The following is a 10,662-nucleotide window of genomic DNA, read 5'->3' as shown; positions in this document are numbered from 1 at the left end:
TGACCTTTCCTTAGTGGCCATAAGTGTGGGCATGTGCAGCATGAGTGTGTGCTTGCTCATGTTAAAGTGGCTGCTAGTGTGTGAGCGTGTACAGTGTGTGTGTCGTGTGTGTGCTCATGTGTGCTTGTGTGTGGAGAGTTCAGTGTTCAAGGCTCTGATGGCCTGGGGGAAGACTCTCTGTCCTAGTAGCTGGGGTTCGCAGGCGTCTGCCTGACCTCAGCAGCATGAACAGGCTGTTGTTGGGGTGGTGTGGGTCTTTCATTATTCTGCAGGCTCTGGATGTGCACCTCTTGTTGTATAGAACCTGCAGGGGTGGTAGTGCAATACCCGTGGTACGCTCGGCTGAGCGCACCACTCTCTGTAGGGCCTTCTTGTCCTGTGCCGTGCTGTTTCCATAACAGGCAGTGATGTTTCCAGTCAAGATGCTCTCTACAGCTCCGGAGTAGAAGGACTGGAGTATCTTCCCAGATACTCTGAACTTCCTTAACTGTCTCAGGTGGTAGAGGCGCTGCTTCGCCTTTTTTACGACTGAGTCTATGTGTGTTGACCATGTCAGATCCTCTGCGAGGTGGACCCCCAGGTACTTAAAGCTGCTCACCCTGTTCACGGTAGCCCCGTTTATCCTCAGTGGTGTGTGTGTCTCCTGCTGTCCTCTCCTATAATCCACGATCAGCTCCTTGGTTTTACCAATGTTCAGGAGCAGGCTGTTGTCCTGGCACCAGCGTTCCAGTACCTCAACCTCCTCCCGGTAGGCCTTCTCGTCGTTGTCCGAGATCAGCCCCACCACCACTGTGTCGTCCGCAAACTTCACTATGGAGTTGGAGCTGAACTTGGACACACAGTCGTGTGTGTATAGTGAGTACAGCAGGGGGCTCAGAACACAGCCCTGGGGGGACCCGATGCTCAGGGTGATGGTGTTGGAGGTCTGACCCCCCCACCCTGACCGCCTGGGGCCTTTCTCTCAGAAAGTCCAGTATCCAGGCGCTCAGAGCGGAGCTCAGACCCAGCTCGATCAGCTTGTCCACCAGTCTGGTGGGGACTATGGTGTTGAACGCTGAGCTGTAGTCAATGAACAACAGTCTCACATAGCCCCCCTTCTGGCGGTCAATGTGAGAGAGGGTGCTGTGCAGTACTTGGGAGACCGCATCGTCAGTGGACCTGTTTAGCCTGTATGCAAATTGCATGGGGTCCATATCACTAGGGAGGGAGGCACAAATGTGATCCTTGACCAGCCTCTCGAAACATTTCATGGCCACAGAGGTGAGTGCCACCGGTCTGTAGTCATTGAGACATGTTGGGGAGGGTTTCTTTGGTACAGGGATGATGGTAGACATCTTGAAGCAGGCAGGGACCACTGACTCCGCCAGGGATTGATTAAATATGGCGGTGAACACAGGGGCTAGCTGGTTGGCACAGGACTTAAGTATGCGTCCTGTTATACCATCTGGGCCAGCAGCTTTTCTGGTGTTCACCTGCATAAATGCTCTTCTCACACTGTGTTCCGACAACGAGAGAGCGTCCCCGCCCCCCCCCCCCCCCCCCCCCCCCCCTCCACAACAGCCGGCGCGCCAGTGACGTCACTAGCCGTTGAGCTAGCGGCGCCACTGTCTACACCAAACCGAGCGTAGAAAGAGTTGAGTTTGTCCGCGAGAGAGGCGTCGTCGCTCCCCATTGAGGGGGCGCTGACTTTGTAGTCAGTTATTGTCCTCAGTCCCCGCCATAAGCCTCTTGTGTCGTTTAGTGCCATTTGTATCTCCAGTTTATCAGCATATGTCCGTTTTGCAAGTTTTACAGCCTTGTGCAGAGTATAGACTGAAGCCTTGTACTCTTCCATGTTTCCTGACTCTCTGCCCAGGTTGTAGGCAGTGGTGCGAGATTTCAGAGCTGCTCTGATAGTACTGTCCACCCACGGTTTCTGGTTAGGGAAGACCCGCACCTTCTTTGTGGGTACAATACTATCAGCCAGTGTTGTGATGAAGCAGACAACGCTGTCGGCGAACTCGCTGACGTCACTGGCGCTTCCTTGAAACATATTCCAGTCAACATCCTCGAGCGCGTCCTGAAGCGTGGCCTCTGATTGGTCGGTAATTTTTTTTGTCTCACGTAACACAACGGCGTCATGTGATCTTTGTTTGTAAGCCGGAATTAGGATAATGGAGTCGTGATCGGATGAGCTTGTAGCCCCCGTCAATGGTGGAGCCGCTACAGCCTTGTAGCCGGCTCTGAACGGGGTGTAGCAGTGGTCGAGTGTGTTTCCTCCTCTTGTGGAGCAGGCGATGTATTGAAAAAAGTACGGCATAACTTTTTTCAAATTCGCCTGATTGAAATCACCAGCTACGATCATCGCTGCGTCCGGATGTTTAATCTGATGTTTGTTGAGATGATCTTGTAGCTCTGCCAGGGCCCTGGCGGTGTTTGCTTGTGAAGGGATATATACAGCAGTCATGATGACCGCAGTAAACTCTCGGGGAAGGTGGAAAGTGCGGCATAGAATGGAGAGATGTTCCATGTCCGGGGAGCATGAACGGGAGAGTACCTGCACCTCATTGGGACTTACCCAACCGTTGTTGGTAATGAGGCAGACACCCCCGCCGACGCTCTTGCCGGAGGCTGCCGTGCGATCCGCTCGTAGGACGGTGAAGGAGTCCGAGGGAGAGACGCTGTGGTCCGGAGTCGCTGGCTTGAGCCATGTTTCCGTAAAACACAAGATGTTAGCATCTCTCACCTCTCGTTGGAAACGGACCCTCGCTCTCAGATCGTCCATCCTCCCCTCCAACGAACGTGCATTCGCCAGAAAGATGGATGGAATTGCTGGGCGGTAAGCAGATCTTTTTAACCTTTAAGTCTGATTCCTCCTCGTTTCCCTCTGTGTCTCTTCCTGCCGGCTCCTTTGTCCTTGTCCCGCCTGATCTCCGGTGGCCACTCTAGGCATAAAGTGTCTCCAAACTCCTCTTTGAGTCCGGAGTTTAGGTCCATAAGTGTCTGGCGGTCGTATGACGTCCCCGCCAGTGATGTTTTTATAAAAAAAGTTGTAAAAACAAACATAATAACTAAAAGTGTGTACAATCGTTGCTGAGCAAAACCAACGGCGACTGACCTGGGTCGCGCCATGTCGAGAGAGAGAGAGAGAGAGAGAGAGAGAGAGAGAGAGAGAGAGAGAGAGAGAGAGAGAGATAAGCAGAGATAAACCTCTAGCTCCTTATTAGTCAAGTCTCATTATCACAATTCTACTGCTGTTGGTGTGTATGTACTGAAAAGACCAATGACAGGAAGTGGTCTCACAGGTGTTGGTCTGTATGTCCTGACAACAGGGTCAATGACAGGAAGTGGTCTCACAGGTGTTGGTCTGTATGTCCTGACAACAGGGTAAATGACAGGAAGTGACCTCACAGGTGCGGGGGTGTGTGTCTACCTTGCCGTCCGGCAGCGCAGCCTCCCAGTACAGCAGCTCGTACTTGGCGATGGGGTCCTGGACGGGCCACAGCCACGACAGCATGATGCGCGTGTCGGACTCGGCTTCAGCATCGAAGCTGGACGGCTGCGCGGGGACTGGGGGGCGAGCGAGACACACGGGCACGGGTGAGGATTATAGAGAGAGAGAGAGAGAGAGGGGGGGGGGGGGGGAGAGAGAGAGAGAGAGAGAGAGAGAGATGACACACGGGCAAGGGTGAGGATTATAGAGAGACACAGAGAGAGAGAGAGAGAAAGAGAGAGAGAGACAGACAGACAAGACAGACAAGACAGACAGACAAGACAGACAGACAGACAGACAAGACAAGACAGACAGACAGACATACAGACATACAGACACAGACAGACAGACAAGACAGACAGACAAGACAGACAGACAGACAGACAAGACAGACAGACAGACAGACAGACATACAAGACATACCAGACAGACAAGACAGACAGACACAGACAGGGAGACAGACAGACAGACAGACAGACAAGACAGACAGACAGACATACAAGACAGACCAGACAGACAAGACAGACAGACAAGACAGAGAGAGACAGACAGGGAGACAGACAGACAGACAGACAGACAGACAGACAGGGAGACAGACAGACAAGACAGACAGACAGACAAGACAGAGAGAGACAGACAGACAGACAGACAAGACAGAGAGAGACAGACAGACAGACAGACAAGACAGAGAGAGACAGACAGACAGACAGACAAGACAAGACAGACAGACAGACAGACAGACAGACAAGACAGAGAGAGACAGACAGACAGACAGACAGACAGACAGACATACAAGACAGACCAGACAGACAAGACAGACAGACAAGACAGAGAGAGACAGACAGACAGACAGACAGACAGACAGACAGACAGACAGACAGGGAGACAGACAGACAAGACAGACAGACAGACAAGACAGAGAGAGACAGACATACAGACAGACAAGACAGAGAGACAGACAGACAGACAGACAAGACAGAGAGAGACAGACAGACAGACAGACAAGACAGACAGACAGACAGACAGACAAGACAAGACAGACAGACAGACAGACAGACAGACAGACAGACAGACAGACAGACAGACAGACAAGACAGACAGACGGGAGACCTTCACGCCGCAGCGGTGGGTCAGACAGACGGGAGACAGACAGACAGACAGAACAGACAGACAGACAGACAGGCGGGGGACGCTCACCTCCCTGCTGGGTCTTGACCTGCAGCACGTCGGAGGGTGGCCCGTCCCCCACGGAGGTGAAGCCCAGCACGCGCAGGCTGTAGGTGATGTCGGTGGTCAGGCCCGAGATGGTGGTGAGCCGGCTGTCGTCCGTGTTGTGCTTCTGCCAGGCGCTGAGCGGCGCGCCCAGGTCCGAGCTGTAGTACACGCGGTAGCCGCGGACCTGCCCGTTGGGCTCCTCCGGCGGCTCCCACTGCACCAGCATGGTGCTGGCGCTGAGCATGCGCGCCTGCACGTGCAGCGGCGGCGACGAGGGCGCCTGCTCGCCGGTGCGCGTCTCCACGGGGTCGCTGGGGGGCCCGCGGCCGATGTTGTTCACCGCCATGACGCGGAACTCGTACTCGGAGTAGGGGCTGAGGCCGCCGATGCTGTAGCGCGTGGTCGCCACGCCGTCCACCTCCTGGAAGCCGTTGTCCGACACCTTGGCCTTGTACTGGATCATGTAGTAGGAGACGGGCTCCGGGTTGCCCGAGTCCCACGTCAGGGTCACGCTGGTGGCCGTGGTCTCCGTGACGATGAGGGAGGTGGGCGGCTTGGGCAAGGCTGAGGAGGAGGGGTATGATGATTAATACAATAATGATGCTTCTTATGTTGTCGTTTTTGGCTGCTTTGAGTAACATATATATATATATCAAATATTAAAATATTTTATCTGATTAATCGCACGATTGTCCATATTTTCCATCTGTTCTAAATCTACCTTAAACGGATCTTTTTCAAGTTGTAATACTCTTATCAACATGAGTCAACAAATGCTTGCTTTATGCAGCCGTTTAACACAAAAGTCTGACCCTCGTGCTGCAGATTTGCATCAAATTCAACATTTTCAAAAGATTGAGTCAGAAACAAACATAGTATCAATGAGAGTATCAATAATACACCTGAGTGAAGTCTAGGAAAAAAAAAAGAAAAAAAGGATACATATATATAATTGTTTTTAATTATTTCGCGATAAAAAAATAGTGGCGTTAAAATAATTGTGCAATAACGCGTTAACTTTGACAGCCTTAATATATATATATATGTATACATACAGTATGTGTATATATATAACGTATCTTACCGTACAATGTACGGCAAGATACATATACATTCTGAAGTAAATGTATGCCATTGTAGTGATTTACACATTATTCTATTCTCGACTTTGTGCATTCTCAGTATATAAATGGTAGATGGTGCATTTATATAGCAGCTTTTATCCAAAGCGCTTTACAATTTCTGTTCCTCACATTCACCCGTTCACTCACCGACGGCGGAGGCGACCATGCAAGGTGCCGACCTGCTCACCGGGAGAAGTTAGGGGGTTCAGTTGCTCAAGGACACTTTGACACGCTGCCCGGGAGGAGCGGAAATCGAACCGGGAACATTCCGATTACCAGGCGACCGGCTCTACCTCCCGAGCCACTGTCGCCCCCCCCCCCCCCCCCCCCCCCAAGGGGGGAAGAGAGGCAGAGATTTGATATCAGCGATAGTCATCGGGGGAGTTCTAGTGGATTTATACGAGGACTGTCGGGCCTGTCTGGTGCGTTTGATATAGCAGTCCTTTAAAGCAGACTTTTAAAGATAACGCGCCAAATTCATCACCGGTGGATCACTGGTGACCTTCACCGAAATCCATAGCTTTGAAACTATTGAGCATTTAATAGGCCAACCCCCTTTTAAAGAACGGGGGCCGTGGTCATTATTGATAATGAGGGAAGATTGCGAGAGTGGCTCCTACGGTATGGAGAGAAAATGGCAAAGTAAAGGAAGCAAGGCGGGGCGTCTTGAGGAGAGGCTCTGCATAGCTGCAGCTCATATAAATGACTGTGACATTCTGGGCATCGACCGGCTAAGTGTAGAGTGGGATCAATACAGACAGCAGCTGATAGCAGAAGCCATGAGGGCAGACAACAGCCCCCCCCCCCCACACACACACACACACACACACACACACACACACACACACACACACACACACACACACACACACACACACACACACACACACACACACACACACACACACACACACACACACACACACACACACACACACACACACACACACACACACACACACACACACACACACACACACACACACACACACACACACACACGTCTAAACTATCTGGTCTGAATCACGAGACCCAGCCTCTGATTTTATTTCCCCAAAACCAACAATAACTGAAGGACCCCTGTCCTCGGTTCTGAGATCAGCCGCGGTCATGTACAGAAGTTCCAGAGGTCAGTAAACAAGACTGGTGAGGTGGATGTTTTTAGTAACGCAGGCCCAGGCCTGTCTGGCTATTTGAAGACGGGGATCAACATTATAAGCAGCTGCTCGCCGCTCCCCGTGTATTGCTAGGCAGCATACTAAAACTGGGATGTTGTCAATGAAAGGGACCAGTGCATGGCTCCGATCAGGGGCCGGATGAGCACAAGCTAATCAAATGATGCATCAAGACCACAAGCGGTCCGGCGTTCGCTACTCTGCACTGGCTTCCGGTTACAGTTAGAATTGATTTTAAGGTCCTCCTCCTTATATACAAAGTCCTAAATGGAACAGGGCCGAGCTACATTGCCAATTCTCTCGTCAACGATGTGCCCCCAAGAACATTACGATCATCTACTACTGGTTTATTGAGGGTTCCCAACAGCAGCCAAAATAGAACCGGGGACACAGCCTTTGCTAATTACGCACAGAAACTATGCAACATCCTCTGCCTAATGGACATTAGGGGGAACATTAGCTCATTAAATATTTTCAAAAGTCGGGCGGCTACGTGGCGTGGTGGGCAAGGCGCTCGCCACGAATGCGGAGACGCTGGGCTCGCCTCTTGTTCTGTATTAGGGGGTAGGAAACTGATGGGTGGGGATCGGGCGTTGTGGACAGCGACTCCTACAGGTCGGTTGGTGCGCCTGCGCAGTAGAATCAGGAAGTGTCGGGGGCAGCGTGAGCCTCCCACGCGTTACTCCTCGCCACTGAGAGATCGAGCTGCGCAGGTGAAAAGATGCGACTGCTGTTACCTCAAGTCCCGAAGGGGACTTGTGCTATATGACTTAGTCCACATTGCAGCCGGCTTGTGGGAGGCAAGAAACAGCGTTCGTGACAGGGGAGGGTTGAATTGGATGGTACGAAATTGGGATGGGAGAAAATATAGAAAAATGGGAGAAAAAGTGGATAAAAAAAAAACAAAAAAAAATATCAAAAGTAAGCTAAAAACGTAACTTCACCGTAGCCTTTTAATGCACTTAGATTATTGTACCGTCTACTTTTATGTCTGCACCTTATGCATTGTTTTTTATTCTGTAAATGAGAGCTATTTTATTGCACTGCTTTATTTTACATCTTGTGCTCACTTCATGTCTATTTTTATGGGCAGGTGACTGTGATCCGAGGGCATGTGGCGTCAAAGCGACAGAGCAATACAGCCAATTTATTTATGTCCATTTATGTCCACAATACTGCTATAGGGCTGTGCAATTCTTGTATGAAAGGTGCCATAGAAATACAGTATCATTTTCAACTGGACCCTCCTCAGAATACGTGGTCATGATGTTTGAGATGGGAGTGGGACCAGTTGGGAACAACGGGTCAATAGAAACAAGTTGTGTGTGTATACTGTATACTTTACTCATTAAAATGCTAAGTGTTTTATTGACCATATAATACAATACGTATCATATAACTGATACAGACCCTCATCTGCACCTTTGATTACACTGCTTACTTGCTCATATTCTTATATTCAGAGTTAATTATATTGTTTACACTGCTTATTTTCTATCTTTACTATAGTTGTATTGCCTATACGGTGAATCTTTGGTGCATTTTTTATATAGCTTTTATCCAAATCTCTTTACAATTTGTTCTTCACATTTTACCCATTCACTCACACATTCACACACCGACAGCAGAGGCAACCATGCAAGGAGCCAACCTGCTCATCGGGAGCAATTAGTAGTCCTTGGGCCAAACACCTTTTTGGTACCATCTGGGTGGGCAGATTCTAGATGAATTTTTTTTTTTAATTCCGTATACATCCCTAGATTATGTTTTGATATGATATGACCTTTTGGTTTTGTAGCTTATTAGTGGTTATCACCTCCAGAAGGTATGGAGGCATTCACCGGTAGGGGGTAGGTGCGCACAAGTGACCATCCCTCAGCGTAGGAAGGTCTGATCGACTCAGGGTTTGTATCTACTAGGGGTGACCCCTATTAGTCGACTAATCGATCGAAAGGAGCCGTAGTCGACTGCCAACCTCTTAGTCGAATACAAAAAAAATATATAAATTTTGTATCATTCTTTCCAAAAGAAAAGAGGCCTAGAAGCGTGGCTAACGCTAATGGCACGCATACCAGAGGCTAACTGCCTAAGAAAACAGGCACAGAGGCACTGAAAGAGGATTTCACCCATCTAATGAACACACTAGACTAGAGAAATATCAAGATGTATCCATCAGTGGACCAATTGCATGCTTTTGCAGAGGACAAGAAGCCTTCAGTCGACTCCTTCAGACATTAAGCACCCCCCACAGCCCAAATGGAATGATATAGTCGATAGTCGACTATCGGCTAATTTCGGCCAATCATAGTCAACTATCCAAATCCTTAGTCGGGGACAGCCCTAGTATCTACGTGTTCAGGAGACTCAGGCACATACAACGTTATCATGGTCATGTCTAGCACCTAGACAACCCGACCTACAAGCGAATATATGAAAGGGAGCAAAATATGGCAGGAGACTTATTTAGCAAAAACTATATTTATTTTACAAAAGCACTCCATACCTTCAGGAGGTGATGCCCACTAATAAGCTACAAAACCAAAAGGTCTATCATATCAAAACATAATCTAGGGATGTATAGGAATAATAAAATCACATCTAGAATTTGCCCACCCAGATGGTACCAAATCGTCCAATTTGGGGATTTTGCCCAAGGAATATAGGGGTTAAGTGTCTCGCTCAAGGACACTTCGACACGCTGCCCGGGAGGAGCGGGAATCGAACCGGGAACCTCCAGATTACCAGACGACTGCTCTACCTCCTGAGCCACTGTCGCCTATATTCATGTCTTCTACTATTACCCTGCCTGTACATGTACCCCCCCACGCTGCTATGACACCTGAATTTCCCCCAAGGGGATCAATAAAGGTAATATCTCCTCTTATCGTATCCGTCACTCACCTTTGACAGTGACCTGTGCCGTGGCCTCGATCATGCCCAGGGAGGAGATGGCCACGCAGGTGTAGTTGGACGACTCGCGGATGTTGGTGACCTCCAGCACGTTGCGGCCCACGGGCATGTCCTCCTCCTTGGTGAGCTCCACCGGGCCCATCATCCACTTGACGAAGGGCATGGGCGAGCCCACCGCCACGCACGTCAGGTTGACGCTGCCGCCGGGCATCACCTCGTGGTTGGTGGGCGGGATGGAGAACCGCGGTGGCACGCGGCGCACTGTGGGGGGAAAAGGAGGAGAGAGGATGAGAGCGGGCGCGTGGCGGGGATAGGTAGAGGTGTTTCCCCCCCCCCCCGGTGCTTTTAACAACTCCCGATACGGTGCCGCGTGGATTAAGCGGCCGGGGGGACTTCCTCTGGGTTATGGAATAAGCAGTGTGGGCACATAGCAAGCTGACAGAACGGGAGGATGATCACTTTCTTTGTCCGAATGTGCAGCCGTGCCTTCACAATGGGAATAATGGCTGCCGTGTCAGAGAACGGGGCTGGAGATTTCGCAAGGCAACTTTGAGGGGGTGTTCCATTCGCTTCCATGCAAAATGAAATGCATTGGGAAATACAACAGGCCAGTTTATGCGGGAGACTGAATATGGCTCCTCTTTTGTCAGAGTGTCAAATGGTGCCGAGAGTTGCATCATTGAGGGACCCTGTGGATACGACAGATTTTTTCTCTCTCTCTCTCTCTCTCTCTCTCTCTCTCTCTCTCTCTCTCTCCTTCTGCTCA

The 10,662-nt window shown here is 50.2% G+C and overlaps 1 protein-coding gene across 1 annotated transcript; it reads right to left on the bottom strand.

The window, feature by feature from the left end:
- Positions 1-3,390: 3,390 nt before the first annotated feature.
- Positions 3,391-10,157, bottom strand: LOC311247849 (receptor-type tyrosine-protein phosphatase F-like; the record flags this gene model as incomplete). Its single annotated transcript, XM_084338839.1, has 3 exons — positions 3,391-3,549; positions 4,670-5,251; positions 9,888-10,157. Coding segments are annotated over 3 exons (1,011 nt in total), but the record flags the coding sequence as incomplete, so codon positions are not given.
- Between the last annotated feature and the right edge of the window lie 505 nt (positions 10,158-10,662).

This window comes from Notolepis coatsorum (assembly GCF_963971535.1).
Source record: "Notolepis coatsorum genome assembly, contig: SCAFFOLD_4175, whole genome shotgun sequence".
NCBI lineage: Eukaryota > Metazoa > Chordata > Actinopteri > Aulopiformes > Paralepididae > Notolepis > Notolepis coatsorum.
Note: the sequence above shows the minus strand (reverse complement) of the source record. Positions and strands in the feature narration are given on the sequence as shown.